The sequence below is a fragment of the Tiliqua scincoides genome, chromosome 11 (assembly GCF_035046505.1).
Source record: "Tiliqua scincoides isolate rTilSci1 chromosome 11, rTilSci1.hap2, whole genome shotgun sequence".
In the NCBI taxonomy this organism is placed as follows: domain Eukaryota; kingdom Metazoa; phylum Chordata; class Lepidosauria; order Squamata; family Scincidae; genus Tiliqua; species Tiliqua scincoides.
The window spans coordinates 24243463-24258141 of NC_089831.1; the positions used below are offsets into that span (position 1 = coordinate 24243463).

A 14679-nucleotide genomic window follows, 5' to 3' on the forward strand; every position below is an offset into this window, starting at 1 on the left:
GGTGGCAGCCTCTTCCCCGGTGTCTCCTTGGTGGCTTCTGTTTTACCTTGTCGATTAGGCTGGCTTGTGGAGGTTCTACCAATGGCCCGTTCTATCGGTGGCAGCTAGCTGCAGTTGGTAAAACAACCCTCCACCTACAGGGGCAATCTACCTTGGTGCTGGAGTCTAACAGGAGAGAGTCACCAGTTCTCGTGCCCTGGCTGGGGAACTCCTTGAATATCTGACTGGCTGTTGCTGAGACCAGAAGTTTGGATTAAGCTTGCCAAGTTTGGTCCAATCCAGCCGAGCTCTCCAGGACCATCTTGAGCACCTCTTCCTTGCCAAGCGGCCTCTCTTGCTTCCTGTTTCATGAATGGTTACAGCAGAGCGCAAGAGCACAGTGGAACAACACCTGTGTCCCCGTCCCCCAATCTGCTGGTTCAGATAAAGCAAAGATCGGTGCCAGAAACCATTTGGGATTTCCTTTCAGGATGGGGGTGGTGTTGGTGGTCTTGTCCCAGCAGCCAAAAGCAACTCAGAAAGACGGTACAATATTCCCACCTCCCCTATGGTACGCCCGCTGAGACTGACAGTTTGCTGGGGGAACTCTGATGTCATTGCAGAACAATTGGACGGGGACGGCTCGACCAGGAGGTGGATGGGGCGGGGCGGGGGTAACTGGAGAGGCCTGGCAGTGCTGCCCACCGCCTGCTTTTGAATAAGAGCCTCCTTGTGTGGGGGGCCCTCGTCTCCCAATCCCCCACCTGTTCCATGCAAACGGCATCTGGAAAGTCACTTGGTTGGGTATCCCGGTTTCCTCTTCCTGGGGTTGATGGAAACAGTGGCCTGTGTGTGTGTGCCTTGAAGGGAACGCAGCTGCCATCTCTCCCCCGCCCCCCCAATAACAAGGCCAAAACGAAGTGGCTCAGTGCCGATAGGACGGATTTCCACCCAGTTCCGGCGCACCTGGCGGGAGGCACACGTGTCCCCGTCTGCGGAAGGCGGAGCAGGCAAGGCCCTGCATTCTGATGGGCCTCTTGGAAACAAATTGCGTTGCCGCCTTCTAGGTTTTGTCCCAGCGTGTTGCGAAGAGGGAAGCTTGTTGACAGATACCGTACAACAGCGACGACAAAAACTTGCAAATAAAACATTGGCAGGAGGCTCTTGGTGCGATACAGGCTTCTTCACGTTTTGGTGTTCAAGAAAAGAACGTGGAGGATGCCCATTTTGGCTGTTGCTCACGTAGGCGCTCTGCCCATGCCCAGGGGCACTTTGCCTTTTATGCCTCATAAATGACGGGAGGCTTTTTTCCTCTTTCACACACCGTGTGGGTTTTTTTTTCAGTACGCAAAGACTGTAAACTGTGTGTCTGTTCATACCGACTTCCAGGGGGCTAACTGGGCACCATCTGTTGCTGCAAAAACAAGCAAGACAGGCCAGCACGTTTATTGTGGTGTGTAAGATGCTCGTGCAGTGCAGTGTCTTTCAAACAACGCCAAGCTCTTCACTTCTGTGTTTGTGCCACCGCTTCCCCCAGGGAGTCCTGGCACTTGCTGTTGGGCGAAATGGCTGGATACTTGTGAGAGATCCCACAGGCTTTCCAGCCCCAGCCTCTGCCCCGCCTGGGCTCTGCTGCGTATGCCTGGATGTGCACGATGAGAAAAGAGTAGATGTTTAATTTTTCTGCCACTTTCCCACAGTGAAAATGATGTTTGAAGCACAACTGGTAAACACAGAGTTGACACGGATACTGTCCCGTCCAACCAGTCATGGCAGCAGATTAAGCATTTTGTTCCTGAAGTATTTCAGTCCTAAGCAGGTCAAAGTACTGGTTGGCAACCTTCAGTCTCGAAAGACTATGGTATAAAAAGCCTACAGCACCCGGTATTCCCAGGTGGTCTCCCATCCAAGTACTAACCAGGCCTGACCCTGCTTAGCTTCCAAGATCATGGTATAAGCCTACAGCACTCGGTATTCCCAGGCAGTCTCCCATTCAAGTACTAACCAGGCCTGACCCTGCTTAGCTTCTGAGACCAGACAAGATCAGTACGTGTTTTATTTAATCCAATACTAGACCTCCATTATCAAAGTATCTCAGAGATACTAGTACTGATGTTCATTTTGGACTGTTGAGAATGAGAAAAAGTTCCAGGATGTGAGGCTTTTTAAGAGTCCCTCTGACAACCCTCCTTGGTTTATAACCACAGCAGTTGCCAGCAGGCTGCAAGAATATCATGCAGGACTGTGCGCAGGTGCACCAGCTGTTTCAGGAGGCCCTTCCCTGACCCAACAGAGCAGGAGTTAGCAAAGGAGGGAGAACTTTCCAAGGCGGCTGTAGGTCCCCGCTGACTTGTTTCTTGGTCTTGCAGGAGCGGATGGCAAAGTGGAAGTCTCGACGACGAGCGTGGTGGAGGCGGAGGTTGGGAAGAAGGCCGTCATCACCTGCAGCTTCTCCACCCCGGAGAATGTCACCTACGTGAACTGGTTTTATGTAAGTTGAAAAGGAGAGTTTAGGAGAGCTCCTGGCAGCCGTTGGGGAGGGAATGGGGGGCTGTTGGGCGACTAAGATGATTACTGGGCTGGGGCACCTTCCTTATGAGGAAAGGCTATGGCGTTTGGGCCTCTTCAACCTAGAAAAGAGACGCTTGAGGGGGGACATGATTGAGACATACAAAATTATGCAGGGGATAGACAGAGTGGATAGGGAGATGCTCTTTACACTCTCACATAACACCAGAACCAGGGGACATCCACTCAAACTGAGTGTTGGGAGGGTTAGAATAGACAAAAGAAAATATTTCTTTACTCAGCGTGTGGTTGGTCTGTGGAACTCCTTGCTGCAGGATGTGGTGATGGCGACTGGCCTGGATGCCTTTAAAAGGGGATTGGACAAGTTTCTGGAGGAAAAATCCATTACGGGGTACAAGCCATGATGTGTATGCGCAACCTCCTGATTTTAGAAATGGGCTATGTCAGAATGCCAGATGCAAGGAAGGGCACCAGGATGCAGGTCTCTTGTTATCTGATGTGCTCCCTGGGGCATTTGGTGGGCCACTGTGAGATACAGGAAGCTGGACTAGGTGGGCCTATGGCCTGATCCAGTGGGGCTCTTCTTATGTTCTTATGTTCTTATGCCTGTGCTTTCCTGGGGCATAACTTGTCTTTTCAAAGGGTTTGTGGAAGCTTGGGAGTAATACCTATCTCTGCATCCGGCAGACTACCTGGCTGGTTTCTGACCTTGCTCCTGTGCCTGCCCATTTGTGGTTGTCTAGTCATCCTGAGACCCTTGGTCTTGGCCTCCTTTTAAAATCCCATCTTCTCAGCTGAACTTTCCCCTATCATTGGAGCCTCACTGTAACCACTATGTCCTGCTGCCCCCTGATTTTCCTTTCCCACCGGACTCAATATCCTTTCAACACTGCCTGACCACTCCTGCCATCCTGGTCTCTGGAGGGTTATGTCCTTTGGGCAGGACTATGCCACATCAGGAGTTTTTGTACGCAGCTTGAAGCTATTCAAACAGTGTTTCTCAGACTGGGTCATGACCTGATGAGGTCACTTTTTGTGCCCGCTGCCCACTCCATTGGCCTTCACAGCCCCCAGAATGCCCTGTGGAAGCAACTGGAAACTTCTGGTTTGCTTGTTGTTTGCTTCTGCAAGACATTGTGTGACCCATAGAGGCCAATGAAGTGGGTCGTGGGCCCAGTGTGACCCAGAAGCAGCCTCCTGTGTTCCCAGTAATGCTTTACGGTGCAAAAGTGAGCATCAGGTTGCGACCCAGTGCAGAGGACAAGGTACAAAGTTTCAGAACCACTGTGTTAAAATGTTCAGTGGTTGTATTGGTTTCAGCCAGGTGTGTTCTTCATACAGTTCTGTGTAGCTTCTGAAGACCGCATGTCCTTCTCTAGTGGATGCTGGTGCAATAACAATTTATAATCTTTACCCATTTTCCTAACTTGGACTGGCCAGGGATTTGGAGCTGCAGGATGTAAGGGAAAGAGAGGCTACAGTGTGGGGCATTTTAGTTTAGAGCAAAGGCCCCTATAACAATGTGATATAGGTTCGTATAAAAGAAGCCAAATTTATTTAGAACTCCAGGCAATATCAAGGCTCTTGGACTTTTTTCCAAGGTAGTCCCACACCGCCCCCGTGTGGCCGTTTGCCCACCAGACAGTCACTCTAGGAGGGAAATGGTGCTCACAGCTCATCTGGGTTCAGGTAGACTTCAGATTTTGGCTAGTTTAAATGCAGACCCACTGGAAAACTATAGCTGACCCCATCTCAAAAGCCTAGCACTTGACCCCGTAAAATTCTTTGTATGTTTTTAAAATACATTTTCGCACTTGGCTCTGATTGGCTAAGGTGGGCATAAGAACATAAGAACAGCCCCACTGGATCAGGCCATAGGCCCATCTAGTCCAGCTTCCTGTATTTCACAGCGGCCCACCAAATGCCCCAGGGAGCACACTAGATAACAAGAGACCTGCAAGGCTTCCTGGGAATTGTAGTTAAGAACGTAAGAACAGCCCCACTGGATCAGGCCATAGGCCCATCTAGTCCAGCTTCCTGGATCTCACAGCGGCCCACCAAATGCCCCAGGGAGCACACCAGATAACAAGAGACCTCATCCTGGTGCCCTCCCCTGCATCTGGCATTCTGACATAGCCCATTTCTAAAATCAGGAGGTTGCGCATACACATCATGGCTTGTACCCTGTAATGGATTTTTCCTCCAGAAACTTGTCCAATCCCCTTTTAAAGGCATCCAGGCCAGATGCCGTCACCACATCCTGTGGCAAGGAGTTCCACAGACCAACCACACGCTGAGTAAAGAAATATTTTCTTTTGTCTGTCCTAACCCTCCCAACACTCAATTTGAGTGGATGTCCCCTGGTTCTGGTGTTATGTGAGAGAGAAAAGAGCATCTCACTATCCACTTTATCCTTCCCCTGCATAATTTTGTATGTCTCAATCATGTCCCCCCTCAGGCGTCTCTTTTCTAGGCTGAAGAGGCCCAATCGCCATAGCCTTTCCTCATAAGGAAGGTGCCCCAGCCCAGTAATCATTTTAGTCATTCTCTTTTGCGCCTTTTCCATTTCCACTATATCCTTTTTGAGATGCAGCGAGCAGAACTGGACACAATACTCCAGGTGTGGCCTTACCATCGGTTTGTACAACGGCATTATAATATTAGCCCTTTGGTTCTCAATACCTTTCCGGGGCACATTTGGCCCTGGACCCTCTAAATGCTGACTTCTACTCCACGCTCTGGTAATCCCATTTTTATCGCCATTTCTCCTGGCTGTTTCAGATGGACAAAAATGACCGGAAGAAGATCATCTCCATGTTCCGAGGCACAGTTCATATTGATGAGTCTGAGTTCAGGGGCCGGGTGAACCTCACCGAGGAGCTGGCCCTGGCCATCGAGAACGTGGTGCTGCAGGATGCCAAGACGTATGTGTGCCAAGTGGGGGCAGGTGGCGCTGGCGTTGGCGAGAACCGGAGTGAACTGCACGTCTTCAGTGAGTGACCCCAGGGTCCCGATCCTGTCGCATATGTTTCAGAACCTTTACTCTCATAAGAACAGCCTCACTGGATCAGGCCATAGGCCCATCTAGGCCAGCTTCCTATATCTCACAGCGGCCCACCAAATGCCCCAGGGAGCAACCAGATAACAAGAGACCTGCCCAACCAGTTTCTCCTAACTGGGAGCCATGGTTAAGCAACCATGGATCACAAGGAGTGACTGGGGAACACATTCTGGATTGCTGATCCCCCACTGAACAGGGCAAAGAGGCACTCTGGTGACTTCCCTTGTATCAAACGGGAAAAATCCTATTCCAGCCGGAATCACGTTCCCTCCCAGTGCTGTTTGCCAGTATCTCCCCTGTGCTTTTTTTTTTAGAGTGTCACCCTCAGACCCCCTTCCTGTCTCTTTCTGAGCATTCCTGCCCTTCTCTCTGTCAATAGTTCTGGTTGGGTCTCGCACAGGGCCAGCCTTAGGAACTGTGGGACCTAATTGGAAATCATTTTTGCAAGGCCCCAGGTTTACTGCAAAGGTCTGTAGAAGCTTCAAGATATAAATAACATCAATTCTAGACTTTATACCTCTACTGACTTTGTAAGAATTCAGAAGGTAATTAAAGTCATTGCTGTCCTCTAGAAAACCTGCAACATGGTGTTAGGTGTCCACCGCAATGTGTGTTGTATGCATTGGGCAAGACTATGGTAGATTATCATATCGTAGGGGGCTGTTAGGTGTGGGGCCCAATTGGCTTAAAGCCAGCCCTGGTCCCATATTTTTCCCTGTTGAGAGGTGGGGGAACTCTTGGACTGGGGCAGAGGCTGCTTTTCATTCATCTGTGTATTGTGACAATTGGAGAGCATTGGGCGATACAATGCAGGGTCTTTTTCCTACACTCCCTCCACCTCAGCTCTAACCCCAGGCCTGGGCACTTTCTTTCCTAGAGGCCCCAGGGGCTCCTGAGTTGGACACAGATCGGCGCCTGACAGCATCACCCGACATTCAAGAAGTAAGAATCTGTGTTTAGCACATCTCCAGTTGTTCCTCCCAGAGCTGGATTTGATCTCTGGCACAGGCTTCCCCTGCTGCGAATCTCTCCGTTCATTTAAAAGCTGTAAACCTTGCAAGTTTTTAGACCATGCAAGCTTGTAAACATTTGGATGCCTTCAGAATCAGGAGAGGTACTGAATTTGATTGGTCCAGCGCGAGTCGAGGCAGGAATTGGGGGGTGGGAAGGTGGGATGGAAATGGGGGCCAAAATCCCTGTCCTTATTTGGGGTGTGTTTAACTTGTGGAGGGGGGTGGACAACATTCACTTGCTGCCCAGTGCTATTTCCAGCTGCCAACAGGAAGATCACTGGGCCCTTGGTTAGTTTCACAGTCCCCTGACCTCGAGTTTGACTCTGCCCTTGAAATATCCCCCCAGATTTGCCACGTGCAAATTGAGAGTTAGAGACAGGGAGGGACACTTTGTCTTGGCCCTGGACTGTGCCTTTTGGGGGAGAGGAAAGTGCTAGTTTAAGCATTGCCTCACTCTTGAGGGTGAGTGTGAATTGAGAGAGAATACTGATGGGGTGTTGAGTGTGGATTGTGCAGGTGCCTGGAGAGTGTGGGAGAACAGGTGGTTGGTCTTTGAACAGAGCAAAATGCCTGGGATTTGAACCCCCCACCTAACAGTAAATTGGTGGGTTTTAAACTCCTGAGATTATGGAGTGCTTGATTCTGTGTCTGTCTGACTCTCAGATTGCTGCGTGCGTCAGTCGAAATGGCTACCCGGAACCAACCATTGCGTGGTACAAGAACGACGGCCTTCTGGAGCACAATGAACATGGTACGTCTCTAACAAACAGAGCCTGAGTTCTGGGGTGATGGGCTGTGATGCCATAGGAGTTGCAGGGCATCAACGAAGGGTTAATAAGAAGATCTGGGGCAGTGGAGCTCATGGAGAAAGCAACACACCCCAACCCCAGGCTTGGAGCTTCTGTGATGGTCTTGCACCTTTCACTGGTTTGGTTTTCCTTCCAGTACTAGTTTTACTTCTAGGTTTTTAATTATCCGTAACAATAAATAATAGAAATGAAGACATCTTATGCCATTAATTCATTTCTTTACTGTATACAGATCCAACTTTTTGGTACGCAGTGGGCACTCAGTATCCATGGGGGATCTGTTCCCAAATGCCCCCTCTGTGGATACTGAACCCACGGATGCGGAAAGCCCTCAAACGATCTCCCAGATGTGACTGGAAGAGCCTTCTGGAAGGTGTCTGCACACGGTCCTTTCTGGGAGGGCTTCCCTTTCTCCTTCGTCTTTCTGGGAAGTGCCTTACTAAGGGCTCCAGGAGGCCTTCAGAGGCCCAGGGAGAGCCATTTGTAGATGGCCCTTCAGAATCTTTTGCTGTGCCGCCCTCCTCCAGAGGGGCTTTACAAGAACTTTTCCACCTGCTTTTCTGCCAGAGCCTGTCATTTGGAACACAGACTGCCCCATTTCACCCCCTTGCCTTTTCTCTTCCCTCTCACAGCTGGTGTCAACATCCGCTCCCTAATCACCAAGGAGTCCAGCGGGCTGGTGACGATCCGCAGTATACTGTTGGCGCAGGTCACCAAAGAGGACCGCAAAGCCCTTTACCGCTGCCAGGTCAACTACAACGTGATGGGAGTCAACAAGACCATTGAGTCTGAGAGCTTCGGGATAAATGTCCATTGTAAGGCTGCATCGGAGAGGATGAGGGTGGGCGCATAGGTTGGGGGGGGAAGTCTAAGCATCTTGTCCCAGAGACCTGGATGGTTGGTCCCCCCAGTGCCCCAAAAGAGCAACTGTTTCAGTAGAATTTGTGGATTGAGCTGGGTACACCGTACCATAAAAGCTAACCAGAGCTGACAAGCCAAGTGGAAACCTTTGGCTCCAGTAGGCCTGGTGATCTCCCTGCCACCCCAAGAAGAAAAACTCAGCTGCACTTCAGTCAAGGAAGTGGCTGCTGTGCCGGTGGGTGGTGGAGCATCACCCCCCCCCCCCAACAGGTAGCTCTGTGGACCCCTGGCCCTGGGGAACAAATGAAGGCCAACTCTGACTGAGAGACCAGGTCTACCTGGAAGGTAGAACTGGGATCTGTGTTGGAAAGCCTGGTAGATCTGGGTTCTGGAGATCTTTCCAGCCATTGTTGCCCTCTATCTGCCTCATTTCACCCCCCTTCCCTCTACACTGGGTGACATCAATCCTGCTGACCCCATTGTGCTAACCTAATGGTGTTGCAGCACGGTTTTGGTTTCAACCACACATAGCTGAGGTGATGCTTGCGCACCTGTTGCTATGTGGCCCTTCATACACTTGACACCCTTTTGTGCACCTCCTAAAAACGCGTAGTCTGCAAAACAGCCCTGAAAGTGCCATTTGAAAATGATAGATCATCAGCCTGAGGAGAAACAGCTGCTGCCTGGACTAGGCACATCTCCACAGGAAGGTAGAGGAGGCAGAGCTTGAGAAAGCTAAATGAGAGACTCTTCTCTCTGCCTTTCCTTGCAGACCCCTCTGAGAACATCACTTTGGAAATCCGGTCACCCACTGGGGAAGTGAAGGAAGGGGATAACGTGACCCTGTTCTGTGAAGCTGATGGGAACCCCCCGCCTCTATACACCTTCTACAGGACGGTGAGTGTGTCATTTCTGAAGGAAGCCGTCTCCAATGCAGCTGGTAGTCGCTGGTAAGAACATCAGAACAGCCCCACTGGATCAGGCCATAGGCCCATCTAGTGCAGCTTCCTGGATCTCACAGCGGCCCACCAAATGCCCCAAGGAGCACACCAGATAACAAGAGACCTGCAACCTGGTGCCCTCCCTTGCATCTGGCATTCTGACATAGCCCATTTCTAAAATCAGGAGGTTGCGCATACACATCATGGCTTGTACCCCGTAATGGATTTTTCCTCCAGAAACTTGTCCAATCCCCTTTTAAAGGCATCCAGGCCAGATGCCGTCACCACATCCTGTGGCAAGGAGTTCCACAGACCAACCACACGCTGAGTAAAGAAATATTTTCTTTTGTCTGTTCTAACCCTCCAACACTCAATTTTAGCGGATGTCCCCTGGTTCTGGTGTTATGTGAGAGTGTAAAGAGCATCTCCCTATCCACTCTGTCCATCCCCTGCATAATTTTGTATGTCTCAATCATGTCCCCCTTCAGGCATCTCTTTTCTAGGCTGAAGAGGCCCAAACACTGTAGCCTTTCCTCAGCCTTTCAAGGAAGGTGCCCCAGCCCCGTAATCATCTTAGTCACTCTCTTTTGCACCTTTTCCATTTCCACTATGTCTTTTTTGAGATGCGGCGACCAGAACTGGACACAATACTCCAGGTGTGGCCTTACCACTGATTTGTACAACGGCATTATAATACTAGCCATTTTGTTCTCAATACCTTTTCTAATGATCCCAGGCATAGAATTGGCCTTCTTCACTGCCACTGCACATTGGGTCGACACTTTCATCGACCTGTCCACCACCACCCCAAGATCGATGCTCAGATCCACAGGTGCTGAACCTACAGAGAAGTAGGATCCACTGTAATCCACAAATAAGGCCCATATATTTTCAAACACATCCCCTCTTTGTTTTGCAGACCCTGCCCTATAGGCAAAGCCCCACCTCATCTTCAGATCCCAGTCATGAGGACTAGGATCTGCATCATTCTGCAGATCAAGGGTGCATTTAAAGCCAGGGAGGACGTGCTCTGTGTCAGTGAGTCTTGTTAACCTTCTTTCTCTTCTCTGTCTTGGGCCCTGAAGGGGGGGCATGAAGTGGACAGCCCTGGTGTCTTCACCGGGGAGCTGTTCTTGGAAGATGTCAAGAAAGAGAACAGCGACGTCTACCAGTGTCAAGCATTTGACTCGCAGTCCACTGAAATTCTAACGGCCGAAGTGAATCTCTATGTGAACTGTAAGTGGAACTAGGGAACTGGTGGGGGGTGTTTGGAAATGGAATGTGCCAAGAAGTTTTTTGTTGCGTTCTCCTTAAGTTGTTAGTTTGTCCATCTCTGCAAAGTTCATAAGCTTTGTCCACCATTCTTCTATCGAGGGTATGTTTATAGTCTTCCAATATTGAGCATAGAGTATTCTGGCAGCGCTTATCATATACAAAAATAAAACTTCATTTTTTCTTTCCACATATTCATCTGTCATACCTAATAAAAATACTTCTGGCTTCAACTGTACATTTGTTTTTAAGATCAACTAACTGTATCTGTGCATGAATTTGTAACCAATATTTTTTTTACTTTTGAACACGCCCACCACACGTGGTAAAAGGTTCCCTCTTGTTTCTTACATTTCCAACAACTATTGGACATACTTTCATACATTTTGGCTAGTTTACTTGGTGTCACGTACCATCGATAAATCATCTTATATATGTTTTCCTTAATGTTAACATTCAGAGTAAATTTTATCTGTTTTATCCATAGTTTCTCCCATCTGTCCATTGAGAGTTCATGTCCCACATTTTTCGCCCACTGGATCATGCATTCTTTGACCTGTTCATCTTCTGTTTCAAATTTCAAAAGCAATTTATATATTTTAGATATTACTTGCTCATCTGATCTTAGTTGTTTCTCCAATATTGACTCTTCCTCTTCCAAGCCATGTAATTTTTTTATCAGTTTTAAATCTTTCTAATAATTGAAATTGAATAATTTTCTTGAAAAATTGGAAACCATTTATTGACTTTTTGAAACGGAGAGAAAATAATAATTTAATGTATTATGGATTTGAAGATTGGTTGTAAAGGATTAGATAATAATATAGAATAACAATGTTTAGACTTTATATATATAAAATATAAGTAGTTAGAATTTTTTGACTTCGCTCTTGCTACACCATTAGAGTATTGTTTATGTATTTGTTTATGTATTTTATGTTTATAGTTTATTTTTAAAAAAGAAAAAAAAGGAAATGGAATGTGCCTTTCAAGTTCGAGTTCAAGAAACGGGACTCATATCACTTGAATGAGTTTTAGCTGATTAGTCACTTGGTTTAAAGCTGTGAACGAGGAGAAATGAATATCAGAAAAAAACTAAGGGAGAGCGGAAGAGGCTTTCCCTCAGACAGGAGGGAATGCCTCTTCCAAGATGGCATTTGCCATATAGCAACACTTTAAAGCAAAAATCTGCTGACAGATTAATCAGGGACCAATCAATGTTACATTCTATAACCAATTTTCTTAACTAGTCATAATGTTTGGAATGCTTTAGTGAACAAGTTGATTAAGCATTGTTGTCAGAGAATCTGGAACCTCCCGAGAGAGTGAGAATGGGTGCATAAGGCTTGAGTGATAGCAGCAGGGCAGTAGGGGGGGCAGAGGTGGGTCATCTTTGCCAACCTGTTCTTCAGGAATGGACCTTCCAAGCTGCCCTTCCCTTGGGAAGGAAGTGGCGCTTTTCGCATTTGGAATCCCAGCAAATTGAGATCCCAGGAAATTTGTCGAATTTTCTACAGTCTTGTCTCAGTTTAACCCCACATTTCCCAAACTTCTGACATGACCCAAGTACATATTTGCTTCTTTCTAATATTGAGGCATCTACCTGTTTATATATGCTCCCCCCAAAGTCTGCTTTATCAGGTGAGAGTGGACCCAGTCATCTGCATGTTGACACTTGTCATTCATGGGACAGGCTCCCATTTCTGTGTGGGGAGAACTTGGCCAGTTCAGTCAGCCGTGTTGCAGAGGTGAGGTCTTCAGAGTTCCCCTCCCACAGTAGTGGCCAATTGGAAGACTTGAGTCACACAGGTGCATGGTGGGATAGCTACCCACTGGCATTCTGTAGCTTCCCCCAACCATTTTAAAGGGCTCCGTGCTAGTCGCGGGCACCATTTAGAAGGTTTCCACTGCCTTGCTCCATTGGCTTCTGGTTGATGCAGATCGCTTCAGGGAGCTCATGGATGGTGCGGAGACCACTGATAGCCAAGAACACCCTACAAATACTGAGAAGCAGATGGCAGGTCTTCCCCTGCGGATAAATGAATCCACAGAAAGCAAATCCAAGTGCAGAGAGAATTGACTTTATATTGTATGTGAGCTTTTGAACTGCAGGATCTTGATCAGGCATAGATGCAAAGCAGATATTTATTTGACAGTTAGAGGAGGATGGCAGCTTGGTCCAAACATCAGTGTGCTTGGAAACAGTAGCTGGATCTCGGTATTGCTTTGGGACACCATCTAACAAGATTTGAAGGCAGGTGTGTGGGAAAGATCTCAGACCCATCATTTCTCTCCCGTAGACATTGATGGGCCCAATATTACTCGGGAGCAGACCAGACACCCGCTGCATCGAGGGGACAATTTGACCCTTACCTGTCACGCCGAAGGCTCCAAGCACCTGGAGTTCCAGTGGCAAAAGGTATTTTTGTTTAAGGCTGCTGGTTGTGCAAGAGGGCTGTTTAGCTGACAAGACCTCCTAGCTGTTGACTAGTTGACTAACCGATCACATTCCTTGTGGCCGGGATATCTGCGGTCGTCTGTTTGGAAGGGATGCACACTCTATCCATGCTGCTCAGGGGCCAAACCATCTGTAGTTCAGTAGGTTATAGGTTGGCAACCTTCAGTCTCGGAAGACTATGGTATAAGCCTACAGCCCCCGGTATTCCCAGGCGGTCTCCCATCCAAGTACTAACCAGGCCTGACCCTGCTTAGCTTCCGAGATCATGGTATAAGCCTACAGCCCCCGGTATTCCCAGGCGGTCTCCCATCCAAGTACTAACCAGGCCTGACCCTGCTTAGCTTCCGAGATCAGATGAGATCAGGCACTTGCAAGGTAACAGTTGCTGCTGTAGTTCAAATGTCGCTGCTACCCTGTCCATCTTGACCAGGAAAGTTCCAGGCCTTTGCATGAAGCACCAGGAGAGGCCTGGAACAGATTAGGGTGCAGACTGCTCACCCCTGGCATTTGACAATACTCCAAGAACCAGCCTTTTGTGTTTGGTTTGAGGATTTGTAAAATGTACTTGTGTTTGGTTTGATGGTAAGGCCACACCTGGAGTATTGTGTCCAGTTCTGGTCGCTGCATCACAAAAAGGACATAGTGGAAATTGAAAAGGTGCAAAAGAGAGCGACTGAGATGATTCCTGGGCTGGGGCACCTTCCTTATGAGGAAAGGCTACGGCGTTTGGGCCTCTTCAGCCTAGAAAAGAGATGCCTGAGGGGGGACGTGATTGAGACATACAAAATTATGCAGGGGATGGACAGAGTGGATAGGGAGATGCTCTTTACACTCTCACATAATACCAGAACCAGGGGACATCCACTAAAATTGAGTGTTGGGCGGGTTAGGACAGACAGAAGAAAATATTTCTTTATTCAGCGTGTGGTCGGTCTGTGGAACTCCTTGCCACAGGATGTGGTGACAGCATCTGGCCTGGATGCCTTTAAAAGGGGATTGGACAAGTTTCTGGAGGAAAAATCCATTACGGGGTACAAGCCATGATGTGTATGTGCAACCTCCTGATTTTAGAAATGGGTTATGTCAGAATGCCAGATGCAAGGGAGGGCACCAGGATGAGATCTCTTGTTATCTGGTGTGCTCCCTGGGGCATTTGGTGGGCCGCTGTGAGATACAGGAAGCTGGACTAGATGGGCCTATGGCCTAATCCAGTGGGGCTGTTCTTATGTTCTTAACTACAATTCCCAAGAAGCCTTGCAGGTCTCTTGTTCTCTGGTGTGCTCCCTGGGGCATTTGGTGGGCCGCTGTGAGATACAGGAAGCTGGACTGGATGGGCCTATGGCCTGATCCAGTGGGGCTGTTCTTATGTTCTTATGATTACTGGACCTCAAGCTCAGTAGTGACACAGATCCTTTGCATGTCTGAGATCCCATCTTCAGTCCCTGGTACCGTCTCTAGGTAGGGCAAGAAAAAGACCCTTGTCTGAAACCCTGGAGAACTGCTGCCGGTCAGAGTAGGGGACACTAAGCTAGATGGACCAGTGGTCTGACTCAGTAGCTGGCAGCATCACACATTCATGGGGTACTGAATGAAGGCAGCAAGGTTCTGTGGAGGTAGGCTACTTTCTGTGGGTCCAGCAGACCTGCACAAAGGCAACCAATTTATACTGCTGTTTACAGATGAAGAACCCTGAGGCTGGGAGATGAAGCGGTTAGCCCAGGGCCAACCATGCAGATAATGGGGATTATTCCTTTGC

At 48.6% G+C, this 14679-nt stretch overlaps 1 protein-coding gene and 1 pseudogene across 1 annotated transcript in view; one reads left to right on the top strand and one right to left on the bottom strand.

Annotated features, from left to right (window-relative positions):
* Positions 1-14679, top strand: part of MCAM (melanoma cell adhesion molecule) — a 43004-nt gene that overhangs the window by 16324 nt on the left and 12001 nt on the right. Inside the window, exons 2-9 of the mRNA XM_066639416.1 lie at positions 2349-2470; positions 5290-5500; positions 6447-6511; positions 7246-7333; positions 8024-8206; positions 9025-9149; positions 10279-10429; positions 12766-12884. Of these exons, the coding sequence (XP_066495513.1) occupies positions 2349-2470; positions 5290-5500; positions 6447-6511; positions 7246-7333; positions 8024-8206; positions 9025-9149; positions 10279-10429; positions 12766-12884 (1064 nt within the window). The remainder of the gene's footprint in view (positions 1-2348; positions 2471-5289; positions 5501-6446; positions 6512-7245; positions 7334-8023; positions 8207-9024; positions 9150-10278; positions 10430-12765; positions 12885-14679) is intronic.
* Positions 13197-13316, bottom strand: LOC136662576 (5S ribosomal RNA; annotated as a pseudogene).